Source organism: Pholcus phalangioides, unplaced genomic scaffold, assembly GCF_987345545.1.
Source record: "Pholcus phalangioides strain wild (caught in Gottingen) unplaced genomic scaffold, Ppha-v1.0 ptg000019l_1, whole genome shotgun sequence".
NCBI classification, from domain to species: Eukaryota; Metazoa; Arthropoda; class Arachnida; order Araneae; family Pholcidae; genus Pholcus; species Pholcus phalangioides.
The window spans coordinates 10106522-10129700 of record NW_028301612.1 but is presented as its reverse complement, the minus strand read 5'-3'; the positions used below and the strand labels follow the sequence as shown (position 1 = coordinate 10129700).

Below are 23179 nucleotides of genomic sequence, written 5' to 3'. Positions count from 1 at the left end.
ATCAAATGTAGTAGTGCATTTAAGCCAGTGTTTCCCAAAGTGGGCAATATATCACACCCCTGGCGGGTGATGGAATGGCCCAGGGCGGCGATAGAAACTATTGGTTTAACATAAAATCCAATGGGTTCGCTTGATTAGGGGTTTGATGAGAGAAAAAATATTTCTGAAGAAGGGGCGATGGAACAAAAAGTTTGGGAAACTATGATTTAAGCCATGTTTGATTTAAAAGAATAGGGATGATGACAATTCAAGAGTCATCTAACACCCGTTGCCACAGTGGTGGTCGGCTGAACTTAGTTTCCTGTGGTTCCCAACTTAAAGGCGCAAATGCGAGCTTATCTCCCCATCAAAAAGTCTCGCCGCAGATGAACAGGCCTACACAGCGGTATATTATTCAATCATTACACTTCAGGCATAATTAGAAAAATGGATGCAAGGTGGCAGCACTACACATAACAAACATTACACAGAAGCAACCTTCATTAGGTTCACAACACGTACACACACATTCCAACATGTACCAATTCGTTAGAAGTTCCGCAGAAGAATATGAACGAGCTGTGTGTCTGGTTTAGTAGTAGTAGTCGTCATATAACACCATCTTGTTCAAGATGGCGAAAATTTTGAAAACGAAATGCGGCTGGAAGTAATGGATGACATCATTGATGATAATCGGTGGTAACTTATATTATGCCATAAAATGACGCAATATGAATAAATGGTCATAGAGTTATCACATGATGAGTAAGATGCTGAAAATGCAGCGTGATATTAATTTTATTTATTTACACAATATTGTAGCCTTAAACAAGAGAATACGGTTGAATGAGACATAGATATTGTTTGATATTGCGCAAAAAACTTATGATAGTGGGAGAGTTGACAATAGAACTAGGGAGTTTGTTCTATTTACCAATAGCATGAGGAAAGGAGCTGTATTTAAAGCGGCCCGTAGAAGCAAAAATACGTTATATTTCAAGGGAATAGTCCGGTCTTCTGGAGGTGTAGGATGGTTTGGCAGAAACATATTATATATTAATAATATTAGTGATGCGATTAATGCTATGTGATGATGATGATGATAATGAAGATATCGAAACAAAGTGTTAAATGATTAGTAATATTTTATTTCAGGTAAACAGGGCATATAGCATGTGTAGTTATGAAGTATTTACAAAGACATATTCAGAGTGTATCAATTCTGTAAGAAGAGTATGATTCATATATACAAGTACATGTCAATATCCCAGTAAATTTGGGTCTAAGCAAAGGTGTACTAAGAAAGCGCTGTATAAGAAAGATTATTAAGCTCTTTAATAAAGCTTTGGGTTTAGGCATCGGAAGAACATTTTGGGGAAAATTCAACGACATCATGTGAAAATATAAACAAAACAACAGTTGGTTTTTAGTGTTAAAAAAATTTCAACTCTTGCTGGTATAATCTTCCTTCTGGCAAAGAAAAATGATTCAGTACAAATGTTTTCATCATGGACTCGCACACCGCGAGGATAATTGTGCCTTTCTTATATACAGTCGAATCCCATTATAACGAATGCCAAGAGAGAGAGACCGGAGAGGAATCACTTCGTTAAATGAAATTTCGTTATAAAGGAATTCCAGGTTACTTAGCATTGTTCCTATTTAAACTTATTTGGGGATTAGAAAATGGTTCGTTAAAACGAGATTTTTGCTATAACGGTATTCGTTAAAACGGGAATCGACTGTAGTACGGAAATTCAGGAATCTGTCATTTTCACTTGAAAATATGTTATGACAACATAAATAAGTTAGGAGTACACATACTCTCTTCCTGACATATATCAATACGTTAGAAATTGTTCGGAGGAATTCTTATGAGGTTCATGAGGTAGCATAAATGCCTATTGAAAACGATACGTCTTTTTATGTCATGGTCAGAACTTTTCACATCCTCTTTCTCCTACCTCAATCCGGATTCAAAAACCTCTACAAAGAGAGAAACCAAGTGGGTGCAAGTCCAGATTTGATTGATGTGTACTAAGTCACGTAAAATAACTAAGAATTTTTTGATACTCACTTAGGAATGAACAAATCAAACACAACACTACATAGATAGATAGGTAGAACTGCTCACAACCAACAACCTAAACAACACTACATACGCACTCAGACTGTTAGGTACACACACAGCAGTTAAACTTCCGGCACGACTCACTAGGTAGTAAATCGCCCATATAGATGCTGATAGACCTTGTGATCGTTTGAAAGAAAAGGAAGAAAGGTTCAAGCTGAGATAAAATAGCTTACCCATGGCAAGAATATAAATTTTCTGACGCGATAATTGCTAGCAATTTCGAATGCAAACTTCTTTGTCGTGAAAAAAAAATTTCAAAGTGACCTGCACCCACTGATTCTCAACCCACCCCTCCCTCTCCCCAAATGGAGGAGTTAGTCTTGCAACAGTCACACACAGATATTTATCCGACATCCTATCGTGCCTCTCACCATTACAAACAGATTATACTGAATGAATTCTCGAATGTCACGGATAAGCGCACTTTCTGTTCAATTCTTTGCAAAAAAAAAAAGGGGGGGGGGTTGGGGCAGAACTTATTTCGGACTTGGTTTGGGATTGAATGACCTTTAAAGGTCGTCGCATAGGCTGAAAAATACTATGGAATGACTCCACGAAAACATTTGGAACTTTGAAAACACAGGAACCACTGCGTTGTTATATCACGACAGTCGACTTTCTTTCAAATCGAGCATAACTCTAGTCTACCGCCAAATTGGCAATTTATTACCGAATGAGTTGTATTGAAAGTGTGCCTGTGTACTTAACAGTCTGAGTGCGTATTTAGTATAGTGCGTGAATTTTAGAGCTTCCATCTATTTTTCCAAACTATGAGTGAAGTGTAATTATCGAATATTCGTAATATTGTAGGGGTTGTTTCTCTCTTTGGCGAGATATTTTAATCCAAACATTTATTCTGAAAATATTTTTTTCATTAATGGCTGAAACAATTACGAAATAAAGGGTTGGGGCATAAAAATGTGAACAGTTCACTTCTAAGAAAAGTCAAAGGCACACGCTACAAACCTGAGCAAATAATGTAGATTTAGCCGTATAATACTGCCGAACCCCCCCCCCCCCCCGATTTAAAGCATCGGACGCGAAATCAACAATTATATTCATTAAATCGAGAAAATTCGTTAAATCGTTGTTAAGGGAGTCACATACCTCTTAACATGGAGAAAAGTTAAAAATCATTAAAAATACTAATTAACCATTGATTTGTTAGAATTTTTTTCACATATTTTTGTTTGAATATACTATCTTATATATATATATATCTAATACTTGATGATTCTGTTTCCATCACACAGCTCAAACATCAACTCCCTCTTGCTACCGTAGATATATCGCTCGCATATCATTACTTTTCAAAATTATCCACGGCTATTTTAATATTGACACTAACCACATTCTAATCAAATCATCACATTTCTCCAATAGACTCAATCACTCCAAAAATTGAAACCTATTTTTGCATCCACAGATTGCTTCAAATTAAGTCCCCCCCCATCCGTATTGATTGGAATAACCTTCCATCAAATTCTGTAGACTACTTCAATCTCAAAAACAAAAACACAACAGCAAGGATTACAAGTCTTGTCAAATGTCAAATATGTACACGCCAACGAAAAACAAAAAATCTGTCCCCCAGATTTATAAAATAATGTTTTAAGTCTTACAAAAATATAAGGGGAAAAACAGAAATAGATAAAAAACAACAACAAAAAACATGTCCACATGACTGCCACTACTAATACATAACCATAACATGCACAAGATATAGCATGTACTAACGGAACCCGAACAAAAGAATTTTTACGACATTCCCGTAACAATGATGTAATTGTGATAACCACAAGTGTTCGGCATTCCGCTATTATAGCGGGGGTGCTAGACAGGAGACTGGAGAAACCGCGAGACACCCAGGCTCTGTCGCAAGAAGTAACGTAAGCTCCTCGGGCCTCCCCCCCCCGAAGGGGGAAGGTCCAGGGCATCTCCGGCAAAACCATTATTTATTGATACGTCAAAGATTACATATAGTGAAAAGAAATTAAAAATTATGTAAAAAGAAGAATCAAATTAATCAAGTTAAAGTCAAAGTGCAACGGGCACTGATAATAAATAATCATGGAAAGTTGTATAAAATCATATCGCAAAGGCGCAATCAGAAATTTGATTAAATTAAATAAATACATAAATTGAAATTAAATAAATAAATAAATTTGATTGATCAAGGATTGTTTGACAGAAAGGCAGAGCACCCCATTGCGCTCGGGCAGTTCAGTACACTCTGTCCAATTCGCTTTTGATCACAGTTGAAGGTCTTTAAAATATCTCCGGGACACTTGATTATAGATTTAGGGATCATCCTGCTCCCCGCCTTCAAACAGTGCCACCAGCGCACTGTCAGGGTGAACATGCGGCGATCTCCTTAACGGAGGTGCTGGTACCGGAGTTGCAGGAGCTGGAGGAGACGGATCCCTTATCTTCCCAGGATGTTCCTCAAGGAATTTCACCATTTTTCTTATCTTTTCTCTTGATTCCTCTCGACGTAGTATGCCAAGTATCCATGGTCTGTGTAGATGGGCAGCCGGCGAACGGAAGTGATAGGGTGTCGTTTCTGGACAGCATGTGGCGTAGTGCAGGGGCGTGCCAGGCTCAAGACAAGAACATTTGTCAATGGCAATCACTTTAAAGCGATGTAAGTTTGCCGGGAAACGTCCATGGCGGTGACAAATAAGATGAGCTCGCGTGACCAGCCCCTGCTCTTAGTATCTACTTTCTTTATGACTTCATGAGTTGATCTTCCTGATGCCTCCGGTATATCCCAATCCAGTTGCCACTTTGCTATCATGTCCCTCCAGAGGACAGACTTGGCGTACGAAGCTGGATATAAGAGTTCCCCGCAAAAGTCTCCCGTATTGGTCGCTTCTTTAGCCGCCGCATCCGCTAGCTCGTTTCCCCATTGGCCGTTGTGGGCTTTTGACCAGGAGTTGCGTATTGAAGGTTGAGATACAAGTATACTCCTGATCCTTCTGGCCATTGCGTTTTCAGAGAGTGGATTTAGAATGGCTGGATACTCGAACGGCTATCCGATCTTATTACAGTCTGCCTCCTGTTTGTAGCTGCATCCAGAGCTGCTGTAAATATACCGAGCATCTCAGCTTGATATACTGAATTATTTTCTTTTAGTTTAGCAGCCCATTTATCCACGATCTCCGTTCCCACGGTTTTTATACAGGCAGCTCCTGTACCTGATTCCAGTTTAGAGCCATCCGTGTAATATATGATATATGACGGATTTCTCCTCAGGTGTCTCATCCTCCGAAGAGTCTAGGAGTACTTGATTGGCCTGCAGAGATTCTGCAGGGTGCGAGGTCCAGCCTATAGCTTTTTGCTCGAAGGCGTCCGGGACTAATGTTTCCTCTAACAATGGACATGGCTTGTGAAGCTTTAGAAGACGTGTGACTCTTGCCAGGAATTCTATCTTGACGGATAATGGCGGGAGCCCCAAGATCACCCGAAGAGCATTCGTATGTGTAGTTCTATACGCACCAGAGATATATAGAAGGAAGGGTCTTTGTATAGAATCGAGCCGTCTGAACATCTAGACCTCGGGAGAATGCCATATTGAAGCTCCATAAGCTATCATAGGCTCAACCACTGTCAAGTAGAGGGATCGCGTCAGAGCCCGTATCAGTCCCCACTGTGGTCCGGCCATCAGGCACATCTTCTGAAGAACACGTGACGCCTTTCTCTTCTGTTCTTTGATGTGATCTTCCCAGCTAAGTTGCTTATCGATAAAGACGCCTAAATAACATAGCACGTCCGTTTTCTTGATGATTTTCCCTTGGAACCAGATGGTGGGAGGTCTTTTCTTTTATATCCACAAGAATTTTGTCTTAGCCATAAAGAGAGTGAGCTTATGCATGTGCAGCCAATTTGACACTGTTCTAAGGGCTTCCTCTGCTAGATCACCTGATCCCTTGACAGTAGGGGCAGACGCAATTACCAAAAGGTCATCAGCATAAGCCTGAACTTTGACGTTTGAGGGCCAATTAATTTTCAACAGCTCATCCAGAACAAGATTCCATAACAAGGGGCTGGAACATGAGCCCTGAGGAACACCCTTCTGAAGTTCTTTCTCAGCTTTACCTGTGTCCGTGATCAACACCGCACGACGGTGGTTCAAAAGGTCCGATAAGATAACCTTGAGCTCTTGTGGTATGGGCGCTGTTGCTAGACAACGGCGTATAGACGAGTATCTGAGGCTATTAAAAGCTTCTTCTATGTCCAGGGATATTATGGCTACGTCATTACCTCGATCTCTTTGCGTCTTGACCTCTTCCATCATGTCTGCAAGTGCCATTTCCGCTGAACGACCTTGCCGGAATCCATACTGGTTGGCATGCCAGAATCCTTGCCTCTCCGTGTAAAACATAACTCGTTGTACCAAAATCTTTTCCAGTACCTTCCCAAAACTAGAGAGTAAAGAGATAGGACGGTAAGCTTTTGGCTCATTCAGACCTCTTCCTTTCCTCAATAAAAGGAGCAGCCTACCTTCTTTGAAATGATTTGGGAAACATCCCAGTTGCAAGCACTTATTGTATAGGGAGTGCAAGAGATCTGGAAATGCTTTATTTATCGCCTTGACCATTCTATTGTTCACCCGTTCTAAACCCGGGGCTTTCCGCATATTAAGCTGGTCGACAATTCTTTTTATTTCTTGCTTAGATATTGCTCTTATATTCAGATCCGGGTCGAGGTTCAGACTAAAACTCATAAAAGGAGGACCATAGACATCGGGGTAAATGTCATTAAGGTGTCTTTCCCCCGCTTGCAGAATTGTTTCGTCACCAAGCTGGCTCATAGTCAGCTGTAGCTTCGTTTTGCGAGACATAGAATCATGAAATACGGTACCATCCTTAATATATATCGAATATATATATATTAATAAATAAAACCTGCCAGAGTGAACCAACCAAAACAACAAGACCGAAGTTGATCCTTAGCTAAGGCTCTCTCCAGACAATCCCCCATTTAAACCAAGCCCACATTGCTCACCAAAATAGGGTTAGGGTGAGACGACTCGACCTGGCAGTTATGCATATGTGTGTATTTCTCTTTCCTCTATTCAAGTTCTTCATGCATTTCATGTCCACAACACACGTGCGTACACATAATGTCGTATTCATGTTGCTCACCGAATAAGGTGTTAAGCGAGATGACTCGATCCCCGATGAATATTTTATATTTCACAACTAGCTCACCCGTCGCTCGTTGCTGCGATCTCAGAAGAAAGGAAATTCAAGGAAACCCGTTATGATAACATTCAATTTACATTGTGTCATTTTTATTGAAACGTATTCATTTTCATATGGAAAACATTTCAAAGCGTCGTTTTAATTCTATTCATTTATTAGAGTGCTTGTGGATACACGATATTTTTTGTTTTTCCGTCTGGTGCGTACACGAATAAATCAGAAGGTTTTCCGACGCGTGAGATGGCCACATACAGTTGTCCATGTGAGAAGCACGGATTCTCAAAATCTAGCCCACACACTTGCATCGATTGTCCTTGTGCTTTGTTGGTGGTCATTGTAAAAGCGAGTCGCACCGGAAACTGTAAACGTTTGAATTCAAATGGCATATCTGTTGGGATCATTGGAATACGTGGCAACAAAAAAAATACATCTTCCCCCTTGAATTTCCCATTCAAAATTGTAGCTTCGATGACATTGTTTTCACCGAAAGTCTTGTACCGTTGCAAAGTCGTGGTGGATTGATGTTTGAAGATAGGCACGCCATAGAAGAATGGTAGGCACGCCAATTTTCAATGTTATCGAATTTTAAGCAAAGGTAACAAAAGATGCGGGCATGAATTTTGGCGTAAGCTATAATATAATAGTCGTTGTAGATAGACTGTGCAATGACGTCAGCTGCCACCACCTATGGGGTGTAATGTGATAGGCCTCCTCGTGGTGCACCCTGGGTAACGCCAAATCTATCACACGTCATTGTCATCGCTTTTTGTGCTCATATACTTCACCTTCAATAGCCCAAATTACATGTTTATTTCGACACATCTTGCAGTACATGTCTTGCGTCTCGTTTTGTCCTGTACATGTTTTTGTCTTTTGTGTCCAACCCCTCATTGTGGGCCCCGCTCAGGCGGGGAGGGGTCCTCCCGGATGGGGCATTGCTTCTAGCGTATGCTCCATCCGGGACGCTGTCTACCTGCGTGTTTGCCGTGCGTGGAGACCCGTAAGGCTGGAGATGGGGATCCTGGTTAGCCTGATGCGCTAGCTTTGGCCTCGGATTCAGCCGAAACGGGAGGCTTGGATTAGCCCCGTCCAGGTCAATCGGCTGTGGTCGCCTCGGTGGCTGAAGGGGTTACACTACTGGGCAGGTAGAGGGGCCGGGCCTGCCGGACGTCGTTGAGGTTTGTTGGTGCTGCTTCGCGACGATCTTGGATCTTGAACGCGTCTGCTCGCCTGCTTTGGTGGTGTATAGCTCCCACCTAACCTGACGTTGCTACTAACTTTCGCCGGTTACGTGTGCGCGTCCCCTCGTAGGGCTCCATGGTGGGCATGGTGGGTGGGAGTGGAACAATACCCATTCAAATATGGGAAAAAATCAAAATGCACCAAAACGTCAAAGAACTGCTTCAAACCAAACACATGTCACTGTAACTGCTTCAAATTCATCAACTGTCTCATTTTTCTTTCTGCACTCTTCAGATGCCGAAAAACCGCTGGCCAAAGTATCACCATTTGTAATAGATAAAGCTCTCTATGGCACAGTTGGTACCTTAAAATCGGTGAAGGCCCTTCGTTCAGGAGACCTTCTCATCGAAACTAACACATCCAAACAAGCCGAACTCATTCAAAAGCTCACATCTCTCGGAGACATTCCAATAACAGTCAAAATCCATCCCACGTTGAATTATTCACGTGGTGTCATTTCAGATAATAACTTAATTAACATGGATGAAGAAGAACTAACACAAGAGCTGGCGTCTCAAGGCGTAACATCTGCCAAACATATTATGAGCCGCAAAGATGGCAATCCAGCTCCCACACGAAACATAATTCTCACATTCTCATCACCAACATTGCCGAAAGATATCAAAATAGGTTATTATAACCTCAAAATCCGGCCATACATTCCTAACCCTGTTCGATGCTTTAACTGCCAAAAATACGGCCACTCACGAACGGCGTGCCGCAGCCAACCCACCTGCGCAAAATGCGGTGAGAAGGACCACATTTCGGACAACTGCACTAATTCACCATTCAAGTGCGTCAATTGCGGTGGCGAACACCCCGCATTTGACAGAAAGTGTCCGAAATGGAATGAGGAAAAAGAGATCCAGAAGATCAAGGTCCTCAATAACATCTCATATATCGAAGCACGCCGTCGTATAACCTCTAACCAAACTCCAATAGATAATAGATCATATTCTAATATGGTAACAAATCCATCATCAGCTAATATGACTAACAATGTTGTCACCAAAGCATCCGTAACAACTCAGACTGAACCAATAGCTGATACATCAACTCAAACATCATCATCTAACCAACCGTGTAATAGTTGTGGCTGCTGTTGCTCTGCTGGATTTCGGAGGGAGTCCACTACCTCCGAAGAAGAGGCAGGAAAAGCAACAGTGCACACATTCAAAAAACCTACTGGTACTAAACCCAAGATTAACTCTGGAAATAAATCTAAAAAGACCGGATATTCAAGAAAAGCAATACAGAGAGCAATAAAATGTCCCACCCTCAAGAATGTGTCACTAATTGATGACAAGTCAATTGGTGACATGGATCTTGATAATCTATCAGAATCTGGTGGTACTCGCCGGAAACTAGACCGGAATAAATTTAAAGACCTCGAACCGTCTACTTCTACCTAATTTATGGCCAACATAATTCAATGGAACATTCGTGGTCTTAGATCCAATTACGAAGATCTCAAGGATTTGATCAATCGCTATCATCCTGTTTGCGTGGCACTCCAGGAAACTTTCACAAAGCCCTCGGAGACATGGAACATCAGGCGACATTCACTGTTTCGTATTGATTACGATGACGGGAGTAGGGCTTGCCGCGGTGTTGCTCTGCTGGTTCCACATCATGTGTCGTCGCGCGTTTTAACGCTGCGCACGAACCTGCAAGCCATCGCGGTGGAAATCTCTACAGCCCTAAGAATTACCATCTGTTCCATTTATTTGCCACCAAATGACACCATCTTACAGAGAGATCTAGAAGATCTGATTGATCAATTACCTCCACCATTTTTTCTTCTTGGAGACTTCAATGCACATAACATAATATGGGGTTCTAACAGCAACACCCCTCGTGGGGAAATGGTTGAACGGCTGTTAGACGACATGGACCTTACCATCATGAATGATGGCAGTTTCACTCATTTCCATGCCCCAAACAATAGTTTCACTGCAATAGATCTATCGTTATGTTCACCCACACTCTTGCCCAACTGGTCCTGGTCGGTTGATCCAGACCTCCACGGGAGCAATCATTTTCCTCTAGTGGTTAAGTGCCTCGACCGACGCCATAGCATACCTGAGGGACCTCCTCGGTGGAAGCTTGTGGCCGCCCGATGGGCTGACTTCACGGTCAAGGCAGAAATCACGGAGGATATGGTTTCGCAACCCGACGTTGACCATTGTGTCGACCTTGTGACCAGTTGTATGATCTCAGCAGCCAATGAAACAATACCCAAAGTTTCCTCGAAACTTCCTAAATTTCCTAAACCTTGGTGGAACCACGAATGTAGTCTTACGATTAAAGCACAAAAGAAAGCATGGAGTAGGTTCCGGCGGTATCCTACCCATGATAATAAGTTGGCATTTTTAAAAGCAAAGGCGATAGCAAGAAGAACCAGGCGCCAGGCTCAACGCGAGTCCTGGCAAAAGTTTACGATGGGAATCAATTCATCAACTTCATCCAAAATCATTTGGGACCGGATCCGAAAAATCAATGGTCATTATCAGTCTCATCCCATCACCATTTTAAATACCAATGGCACTATCATCAGCGATGTGAGGGATATTGCTGATACCATCGCCGCCCATTTCGCCACTGTCTCCAGTGATGCGAATTATCCCCCATCGTTTCATCCCATTAAATCATCAGCCGAACGTACATTGTACACCTTCCGGCCTTTTACACCGGAGGGGTACAATTCATTGTTCACCCTTCATGAACTGACGACGGCCTTGCAGCGAAGTCCTGACTCAGCTGTAGGGCCCGATGCCATTCATTATTCCATGATTCGGCATCTATCACCAGAATCACTCTCACATTTACTCATATTATTTAATCGGATCTGGGTCAGCCATTCATTTCCTGACACCTGGCGAGCAGCCATAGTTCTTGCATTCCCGAAGCCTGGCAAAAATCCTCAACAACCGAACAGTTACCGACCTATTGCTTTGACCAGTTGTCTATGTAAGCTCATGGAACGCATGGTCAACTATCGCCTTATGCACTACCTTGAGGTTAACAATATTTTATCGAAACATCAAAGCGGCTTTAGACGGTTCAGGTCAACAACATGCAATTTGTTACGCCTTGAGACATCAATAAGACAAGCATTTGTGAAGAGGGAGCATATGCTAGCCATATTTTTCGACATAGAAAAGGCCTACGACCGTACTTGGAGGCACGGAATTCTTTCCGACCTCTATAATTGCGGCTTGCGGGGCAACTTGCCCATTTTCATTAAGAACTTTCTCGCTCGACGCATCTTCCAGGTACGGATCGGAAGCACATTATCAGCTCCCCAAATCCAAGAACAAGGTGTACCTCAAGGTAGTATTTTAAGTGTTACACTGTTTATTTTAAGACTCAACGGTGTGTTGAACCAACTCCCGTTGTCTGTCACTGGCGCACTCTACGTGGATGATCTGTTAATATCGTATCAATCAGTGAATATGAGGACAGCCGAGAGACAATTGCAAACTGCTCTCAACAAGATCAGCAAGTGGGCACATAATAACGGTTTCTCATTCTCCGCTGACAAAACCGTCGCTGTGCATTTTTGCCGGCGTCGTGAGCTTCATGATGACCCACAATTATTTTTAAATAATAGTCAAATACCTATTGTAGAGAATACAAAATTCCTCGGCATTACATTTGACAAGAAACTTACATTTAAACCTCATATTTCACAGTTGAGAGCTCGTTGCATGAAGACGATGAACCTCTTGAAGGTCATCTCTTCTACATCATGGGGAGCTGACCGTAAGTCTCTCCTTCACTTATATAAAGCTTTAATAAGATCGAAGCTCGACTACGGCTCCATTGTATACGGGTCGGCACCTCGGAGCTATCTGAGTGTGCTCGACCCAGTCCACCATCTCGCCCTGCGGATTTGTTCTGGAGCATTCCGGACGTCTCCAATGGAGAGCCTGTATGTCGAATGCAACGAGCCATCACTGACATCAAGACGCCAACAACTTTCTTTGAAATATTATATCAAAATGAAGTCTTTACCAGGTCATCCACTTCATCGTGTCATTTTTAATCCCTCATTTCATAGACTTTTTACTGCTCGACCTTCATGTGTTTCATCTTACGGTCTTCGTATGAGGGCACTTGTGGAAGAACTACAATTAGACATCAGTCGTGTGGCCCCAGTTGCTTGGCAACTGGCACCATGGGAGCAGTCTCTGCCAGATGTCTCTCTTTCATTATCATTATACCCTAGAGCCACCACAGCAGATGTCATATATCGACAGATATTCTTTAGGCACAGGGGTAGGTACAACAGGTACTTCCCCATATATACCGACGGCTCCAAGAGCCCTGGGCATGTCGGTTGTGCCTACATCTGCTGTGAGGAGACATCTTTCAAACTTCACGACACATTCTCTATTTATTCGGCAGAACTGTACGCAATCCTTCAGGCTCTACGTCATATACGACGCAAACGCCACCGACGGTGCATCATTTATAGTGACTCTCTCAGCGCATTGCAAGCACTGTGTTCCTTCACTTTTCACACTCATCCATTCATTCATGCCATTTTTCATGAACTGCATCACCTCATTCATCACGGTACCACAGTAAAATTTTACTGGGTACCAAGTCATGTAGGAATACCGGGCAACGAAAAAGCAGACAACGCAGCTCGAACAACAAATAACATTGATAATAGCCTTCTGGTACCTGCCAGTGACCACTTCTCAATCCTCCGGGAAGTGATGCATCGCCGCTGGCAGGATCATTGGAACAATCAAAGTAATAATAAACTTCATGCCATCAAGCCCACACTTGGCCACTGGCGTTCGAGCTGCAGAACTAACCGAAAGGAGGAAGTTCTGCTTGCCCGGTTACGCATAGGACACAGTCGCCTCACACAATCATATTTGTTATTACGAGAGAGTCAACCAGAGTGCCCTCATTGTCAAAGTCCATTGACCATTGCTCATGCTTTTACTTGTTCACATCATCGTCATCATTTTACGACCGCTTTTGGTCACAATCATCTTTCACTTCGTGACATTTTATCTGACCATTGCGATGCATCTCGCATTTTTAAATTCATCAAAGCCATTGGTTTTTATGACAAATTATAGTTTTTACAATTCATGTCATTGTTTTATGTTTCACGTTGCTTTTTTATCATGTACAGTTTTTGTTTTGACATGACAAAAGGACATTTTTTTTAATTTTTATATTTGTTTTGGCGCAGTTTGACCAAATTGGTCCTTGCGCCAATAAACCCAAAATCCAATCCAATCCAAGCCACCACCTATCGTGGGATAGATATACTATGCCAGAAACCTTCGCGGGAGTGTACTCAAAAACTTCCCAAAGTTTCATGGCGATCGCATGAATGGTGTAGTAATGCATAAAGGACAGACATACATTCGTTTATATATAGATAGATAGATAAGATTCTCATTTCGTTTTTTTTTGTATTCATCCGCCCCAACGAAACCCCAAACTTTTCACCAACTCCCAACCCAATCTCGTCTGTAATCACCACAAAATTTAATCGCGACAGTATCTAATTGTCCGGGGAAAATATGTAAAAATTTTCTATGTTATTATTATTTTTTCTTTTTGACACAAAATAAAGTGTTCCAGACTCTTCCACGAAGCTGGTCTGGAAGAGATTTCGGCAACGGGAGTTGCCGTCCAGTGGCAAAGTTCTGGCGTCATTCATTCTGTCGTACTTCAATCTCTGATTTTGTATGTAGCATCTCAATCGCCTATGTCAAATCCCATCACTTTGGTAGGCCTCTCGTGTAGGCCTTGGCCAAAAAAAATTGAATAAATAAATAAATTACAAATTTTCAAAAATACATTAAAACCAGCTTGCGCGCATGATATAATGGCAAGACATCAATGTAGCCATACAATATTAAAATCAAAATGAAGGAAATTATTAATTTCATAAAATTCATTTATGAGATCTGCAACTTTATTGCGTCACGTGCTCAGCCACTACCTACACGGAAAAGGAGCCGGTAATCGACTCGTTCTAGAATATTCGAGACATTTCTTCTTCCCTTTTCTAATGCTCAGCGCCAATCACGGGATCACATGTATTTCCAGGCGAGTATAAATTCAAGTGACTTGTGGAGTCGACTCCATTCACTCGATGAGTTCCGATCGGAATGAAACTCCGTTTAATTTTGAAGGCGACTTTATCGTTATTTCGCAGTTGTATTGTTCTCTTCAACTCTACTCATAACGAAAACTAATTTGCTAGCTAATCAAGATTGTTGGTAAGTCTTTAATAATCTCCTTAGAATTATATAATCTTAATGATATCGATTTGTTATTGTTAGATTTTCATATTTTTCGTTATTCAAAGTGCCCCCCATGAGTGCAAAATGAGTATCTACTGGAATTTCGTGTTTATGATGTTCAATTCTATAATTTTGAGGGAAAATTTTTTTGATACAAATTTATTAATTTTATTCCCAATTTATTTACTTCGAAGTAATTTAATTGATCCGATTGAAGTGTATTTTTTAAACTGTAAAAGCGAAGAAAGATATTTTCTTTCAGGAATTTGGAATTTCAAATTGCATTGTTGCAAATTGCAGAAAAATACCTATTTTTTTATTAAATGGATAAATTAATTATTAATTTGAATGAGTAGTAAAAATTTAATTTAATATCGATTCAATTGAATTACGGATATTAATACAGTTTTTTGTAGTTATGTACGAAGTATGGGGATAATGCAATACAATTTATATAAGTTAAGGCAAATATGATAAATGCGATTTGCCCAGTCATGCTGCACATGTATTGTATCATTACATTAGGGTTTAATTATATACATCACGGCGCATACTAGACTCATTCGGAAGTTTTTCATATTTATCTAATTCACCAATTGCATTAGTGTATTGTGCAGAATCACTGATAACGGCGATAAATTTTAAGTATTTGTAAAACTTACGGATGACACTTGGTTATTGTCCATAATCGCTGGTAAAAAAGTGATAATGTTTTCACTGTTCATCAAATTCTCCAACGTCGCCTGGTTGTTATGCATATTCACCGGTAAAAGTGATAAATTTATCAAACTTACCAAGACGATTAGTAAGCATGAATAATAACCGTTTATTATGTGTAATACCCCATTTATCACATTCACAGTAAGATATATATATATATATATATCCTTTTTATTATTCCGATTTAAAAGATGATAAGAACGTTAATTAAACCTGTATTTTCATAAACTTCGGAGTCTTGTCGTTGCAACGACAAATGTATGGTGTTTAAAAATTAAATAGCATGCCCCGGGAAATGTGTATCTATAAAAAATAATATTTTTTTGAGGATAATATGGAATATAGGAGCTTCAAAACTGTGACTGAAATTGATCAAAAACAAGATGTTTTTGAGTTTATGGCAATGGAAAATTGAAAATTTCTTCACAGTTTGTGTTTAATTTGTTATGATGATGGTGTTGCTGTTGTAATCTTTTCACAAGGGTTGCAGAAGCAATCTCTGCTCCCACAACAGTTAAAGCCGGGTTTTCCTAGGAGCAGGTTACCTGCACCGTGTGCAGCGTAAAATCGCTGATTGGTTAAAAAACGTAAATTTCAGGTTTTTAACCAATCAGCGATTTCACGCTGCACGCACCGTGGAAAAATTTTTCTTAGGAAAACTCGGCTTAACCGAGAGAAGCAGGAAATGCAAAACGAGATCTGCGCTCTCAAGCACAGTCTCGAAAGAGTTCAAGAGGAAAAGAGTATCTCCGCATGTGAACTTGCCGACCTCAGATACGTCCAAACAGTTGAATAGTTATTAAAGTATAAAAATTTAACGTATTTTAGTCACCCTGTCCATAAAAAGGGGGAAAAAATTAGAAAGTTGTCTTTTCTCTCCGGAACCACCCCAAAAAATACGTTTTTCAAGCGCGATATTCGCTGAGGTATTTGAATTCGAAAGTCACTGAAAATGAGGGAAGGAACAGCACCATGAAGCGTAGCGTGTGTCCGTTAGTTCATGTGGTTCTTCCCCTCATTTTCTCAGAGATTTTAAAATTGAAATATCTCAGCTAATATTGCACTGAAAAACGTGGATTTCTTTTCTGGAGGTGGGGCTTAGGAGAGACAGGACATAGACTGTATAATTTGGGTATTTTAGGGTGACCAAGTAATTTTTTTAATTTTTATTTTAATAACTATACAATTCTTTGCAATATCAATGGCGCATTTGAGGTCTGCAGGTTAGTTGGTTACTTTGTTTAACCTGTATGGGTCTAAGATATACAGTTTGCGAGTTACTCCAAATTAAAGGGACTTTTCTATGCACTATGGATATGCCAAATAGATAATTGTGTAATTGGTTTTTGCTAATATATCAAACGTTTACAAGAACCTTTTTCCTGATTTTGCAATTCCAGGAACCGTGGAAGGATGGATGAAAAGATTCTTTCTTCTTTCGTTTCTGATTTTTATTTTCATTTTCCAACAAGCCAATCATTTTCCTCATTCGACCTAATGACAAATAGAACAGATAACATGCATACACAAATCTCTTTTCTTTTTGATAACATTTCAACCATTTCAGAAACACCTGAGGCTGATATCGGCAATGCTGATGCTATTGTCCCCGCGGTCAGAAGAAGATGGTTCAAATTCAGCTGTTAGTCAAACCACAAAGAACATCAATTCATCTAGAACAGAACTAATTGTGCAAGAGCTATTTATTCTCCCTTTTTTGCACTATCTTCCAAATTTTGATCTTCCATTCACTACACGGAAAGAGACGTTTATATTTTTAAAAATTCATTATGTTTTCATTACATTATAAATATTTGCTTTTATAGCTCGTTTTTCTATACATTTCTGCAGTATCTGTTGTATCGGTAATGATTGATTTTTCTCTTTCCGAAAAATATATTTCTTTACTTGTCGTTTTCTTCATTGTTGTTATTTTTGTTGCGTGATATATTAATCCCATAATGTTTCGCATTTTTTTTCTTCTTGTTCCTTAAAAAAATCATTTAATTTTTCGTTAATCAGACATCGCGATACATGCGCATCACCGCTTCCTAAATTATGTAAAAAACATTCGATTCTCTGCCTCTTCGCTGAATTTGCAACCATTTTCTCAGGAAGATTTTACCTGTAAAATATACTATTTTCGATTATTCTTATTCCTTATAATTGCTTCTGTAAACGATGTAATTTCTCTACTTTCTGCTATCTTTTTTTTTTTTTTGAAAAATGTTTCAATATCAAATTTTAATGTCAGTATCATAGAAATATTATCAATATTTATAACTATGAACATTAATTGTTTTTTAAAAAAAACTACCCTATTATCATTCGGGAAAAATAAAAAAAATGATGAGTTTATTTGTACAAATTAAGAGACATCTGTGTGGCTTGTTTACCTCCGTTTCTCTGTCTTTACCCCTTTCGAATACTATCTGAAAGACTCGACGAAACTACAACTTGATGTGGCTGTTTGCGCACGGTGTTCGATTTGAAGGTAAGTCTGAGTGTTTTGATCATGGGCATCACCGTAATTAAAATACGAATTATAAAGTTCTACTCTGACGAATACTTCGAATGTATTCAGTGCAAGACTATTTCAAAATGACGTTTGTTTATCAGAAATGAAGGCAATGTAGAAACAATTTCCGATTAGGACATGAGAGCGTTCATACATTGTAGCTAGGTGTTTTTTTTTTTTAACCAGATGTACCAAAAACTTCTAGCAGAAAAGGGTCCAAAGTTGTAATCTTCAAAAACAATTATGAAAAAAGGCTTAAGTACATTCATCTCGCCTAGAAAATGATTTCGAACGCTGCCTTATACACTGCTGGCCACCCAAATTGCAACACGAAGAAAGACAAGAGATATCGCAACAATATTTATTTTGTAGATAACATGTTGACCAAGCATCAAATGATTAAATTTATAGACTTCTGTGAAGTGTGGTTCCTGCCAAAATCAGTAGCCAGAGTAGCCGCCATTGTTGGAGATCACCGCTGCCACACGCCTCGGCATTGATTCAAAGAGACTTTGGATGTGTTCTTGGGGTACAGCAGACAAAGCAGCTTCCACGCGTTGCCAAAGTTGATCTGGTGTGGCAGCTGGGGATGTAATCTGGGTCAATCGTTGAGCAACCATGGACCACATGTTTTCTATCGGCGAAAGATCCGGAGAGCGAGCTGGCCAGGGAAGCAATTCAATCTGGCGATTGACGAAGAACTTTGGACAATGCGTGCCACATGTGGTCGCGCATTATCCTGTTGAAATATGGCTGTGGGCAAGCCCTGAAGGTAAGGAGGGACAACTGGCTCCAACACCTCGGAGATGTAGCGCTGGCTTTGTAAAGTACCGGCAACGCGTACTAGAGGAGTGCGAGAGTGATATCCAATACCGCCCCATACCATAATACCCGGTGCAGGACCAGTGTGGCGGTGCATAACGCCGCTGTTCAGCATCCTCTCTCCACGGTGTCTCCAGACTCGAATCCGACCATCGTGGTGTTGCAGACAGAAGCGTGACTCGTCAGTAAAGACAATTTCTTTCCATTGTGCCGTCCACATCCTTGTTTCATCGCACCATTGGCGGCGGAGACGTCTGTGGTTCTGCGTCAAGGGTAGACGAAGCAATGGACGTCTTGCGGACAGACCACTCTGCTGTAAACGGCGTCGAATGGTACGCGCAGACACTGGATGATGCGGTACAGACTGAATGTGCTGTGCTATGGTTCGTGATGTGGCTGAGCGATCCGTCACTGCCATACGCACAATACGCCTCTCATCACGTGAAGTGGTGCACTGAGGTGGATGCGATCGAACACGTCGGTCCGTCGTACCCTCCTGCATCCCACGATCACATATCCGCATTACAGTTGTTTGGTTTCGTCCAACACGACTACCGATTTCCCTGAAAGATAATCCACAATCTCGGTAGGCCACTATCCTTCCTCTGTCGAACTCGGATACTTGATCAAAAGATGATCGCTGTTTTCTACGAGGCATAATTGATCGTTTTTTTGAAAAAACCACAAGAAAAACACAATTGCCGTACTTCAAATCGTCGAAATCTCCAAGCCTTAAATAGCGCTTTGAAGTGGCGCCACAGGCGCGCGTGATGTGCGTCTGCGCTGAAATTCTAATCATTTGCATATCTCACCTCCACTAATGCATGTTGTAAATTTCATATTATTTGCATGCTTCCTTCAGGGTGTTGCATTTACGGTGGCCAGCAGTGTATATACATACGGGGTTTTTCTGTAAGTGCAAATGCAGTCTCTATCTCACCAACCGTTTGTCGTAGAGGTGTGGGTTTCAATTTAAAATGTGCTCAAAAGACATTAAAAAACTACCCTACACCAGATCTGAGAATGAAAATATAGTGTGTGTCACAAAATAAAAAAATATAAATTTTTAGACGTCCCCCCCCCTGCTCTAACTTCTAATTAGAAAGTTGATGCCCTTTTTTTCCCCTAAGGGTTGTATTCACCGACATGGTTTAAACTATAGTCATAATTTTTCTATAAGACATCTTCACGTATTGGTTAAATTCAGTTTTTTAACCAATCTATGTTGAGCTCTTACCCAAAAATTGTGACTACAGTTTAAACCATAGTTTCCCAACCTTTTTTGTCTGTGGTTACAACTGTAGTATCTACCGCCCCCCCCTGGAACTTTCCGGGAGCGTTAACGCTCACGTTGGGAATCACTGGTTCAAACCATGTCGGTGAATACGGCCCTCATTCACCGACATGGTTTAAACTGTGATATGGTAATGTGCCGCGGGCCAATTAATTGGCCGCTATGCTGGTCGAGTGGTCACAGTGACGGACTCGCGTCGCGAGGTCCCTGGTTCGAATCCCACCGTCATCATAGTGGTGGTCTGCTCAAGTTAGTTTTCTGGTTAACCAACTTCAAGGAGCGAATGCGAGCCGATCTCCAATTTAAAAAGTCTTTGCCACAGAGAGCAACAGACCTACAAATGTAATTCAATAATAACACACCGCTCACTTCACTTCTGAAATATAGATGGCAGCACTGAAAATCAAACACGACACTACATACGCATTCAGACTGTCAGGTACAGTTACATTTCCGGCACAACTCACTAGGTAGTAAATCGCTCGTAGAGATGGTGATAGACTTGAGTTGTGCTCGGTTTGAAAGAAAGGGCCACTAATTGATCTGGGGAACCTTGTGACGGTAACATAAGTGGTGTGGAAAAGCACCGAGGGACACTTGAATGCTCTGAAGCTGCGCCGCAGGCCACTTAAGTGATCTGTAAAGGCGACGCCAACTGCTTCAGTGATGGGGGTCACCCATTAGTTCTGCTTTTCCCAGGGCCTCGCATCGAGGCAGTGCGTGTAAATCATTTAAAGAAATCGCTTCCGAAAGTTTCCCCGGAAAATTTTTATTTGTCCGTAAAAAAGGGGTGGCCGCATCTGCGAGAAGATCGTTAAGATGTGTTTTTTTACTGTATCTTATGTATAAATGTTGAATGTATGTATGCTTGTTCTTGATACAAATCTACAATTTTGGATCGGTTGCTGCCCAATTTTGCATATACATGTACCAAAAAAGTACCAGGATTGAACTCTATGTTATTTTAAAAGTTCGTCAGAGCAGGGAAAATGCTCGAAATGTGCGAAAAACCGTCGGGCAACAATGGTTCCCTGTCCTCAACAGTCACTTTCGGAATGTTTACTTCGGTTCTTACCGTAATTCCCTGACAATGCGTTCCAGGCATGCATATGCCTTTACAATAGGTTTAACTTCTTTGATGCTGCCATTATAACAGTTTATAATGGTTTGTTATTTTTTGAATGTCCCAGCAATTGAAGAAAACCGGGGAAGTGTCGGGTATTTTTGCTAGTAATATATATTATGTCACCAACGATGCAATTCGGTAGTTTTATTATAAGGTATGGCAAAGTTTTAACAGTAAAAAAACAGTTTTTTTTAATATCAAAATACTTACATTAAAATAAGGATCTTTATGAAGCTTATCAATTTAATATATTGCTTTTGTTTTCAGAATCCTTCTGCAATTCGATTTCGCATCATCTCAGTCAATCGAAACTGGATATTCATCTTAGTCCGCCCGCCTGGATATTCATCTCATACCTGCCTAGCTATTCATCTCAGTCAGTTGAACTTGGCTACTCATCTCGGTCCTCCCTGTCTATTCATCTCAGTGAGTCGAACTTGGCTACTTATCTCAGTCCGTCTTGCCTGGATATTCATCTCAGTCAGTCGAACCTGGCTATCCATCTCAGTCTGTCCTGCTTGGATGTTCATCTAAGACCTGGCTGGATATTCATCGCAATTCAGTTTGGATGTCCATTGTATTTGTTCACCGAGTGTGTGATGGCGTCGTTTTATATATGTCACTTATTTCCACCAGTGACATATTCCCATGGATAAATAAAACTGAATAAAATCATTAAGCAAACAAACAACAAAAAACGATGCACTATCAAGCACAATATAGTAGTTGTAAGCAGTATTGAAGTATAAGATGATGCACAATTGGATTATCTTTGTAAAAGCAATAATGTCAAAGTTTCGCTATGCCACTAAAAAAGCAAATGTATTTTTTTTTGTAGTAGTATATTGAAATATAAATTGTTCAGAGGCGCTAAATTGAAATCGATAAATTTTCAAAATCTTTCATTAAAATTTTAACAAAATACTGTAATTGTGTATTTAGGTGATTTATGGTGTAACATTTTTTTCCCTTACAATTTTTGGGAAAAAGACCGATTGTGTTCATCTGATAAATCATTTATCTTGCCGAATGATTACAGAGGCTTGCAAAATTGAAATCATAAAAAATTGCCTTTTTATTGTCATCTATTGCCAATATTCAGAGGGTGATTATGATTAAAGTACCCGTACTCTGAGCAAGTTTCCGAATACAGCTAAATTTTTAGGAGGATATCTTAAGGAGACCATGGGAGAGAGACATGAAATTAAAAAAAATAAAAGTTCAATTTTCGACCACCAGGTGAAAAAGTGGCACTTTTTTATTACTTATTTTCCTCTTTCCCATCGACCATATAGCGTATATAACAAGTTTCAATGGAATACGTCCTCAGGAACGGACGCTCTATAGGTCTGACTGGTTTCATTATATTGACGCTATTCCGTACCATGGGCGGAGATACGGGGGGAGGGGACCAGCGTCAGAGGTGGAGTTGTCTGATCTAATGTATACGTATGTGTAGCCTATATATGAATTGAAATCATCATCGTGCTTCCCCACCAGACTTTCAAGTCTATCTTCGCCTATGCTCCGTACTAACACTACCAACACAATCTATAGCAGATGTAGATGATTTTGACACTACCGGTTCCGACTATTTTCAGTATGGGGCCATTCAAGTATTGCGTAAGAAGATTTTTAGCTATTTTTGACCCCCCTCCCCCGTTGTCAGAAAAATTTCGTCAGCAGCTTAGAATATTTCATATCTTCAAAAAGGGTGGTGTTGATGACGTAAGCAACCTTCAAACCTCTCCCCCCCCTATCATCAAAAGTCAGCAAATCCGAAACCCCCTCCCTCCCTCGATGTTGACGTAATACTTGAATGACCCCTATGCTGAATATTTACAGTGGAACTT

The 23179-nt window shown here is 40.6% G+C and overlaps 1 protein-coding gene across 1 annotated transcript; it reads left to right on the top strand.

Moving 5' to 3' along the window:
* The first annotated feature begins 14683 nt into the window (after window positions 1-14683).
* On the top strand, window positions 14684-22198 carry LOC149071210 (uncharacterized). Its single transcript, XM_089248204.1, has 3 exons — window positions 14684-14822; window positions 16967-18060; window positions 21594-22198. The coding sequence occupies exons 2-3, from the start codon at window positions 18027-18029 to the stop codon at window positions 21980-21982; spliced, it is 423 nt and encodes a 140-aa protein (XP_089104330.1). The 5' UTR covers window positions 14684-14822; window positions 16967-18026; the 3' UTR covers window positions 21983-22198.
* The last annotated feature ends 981 nt before the right edge of the window (window positions 22199-23179 follow it).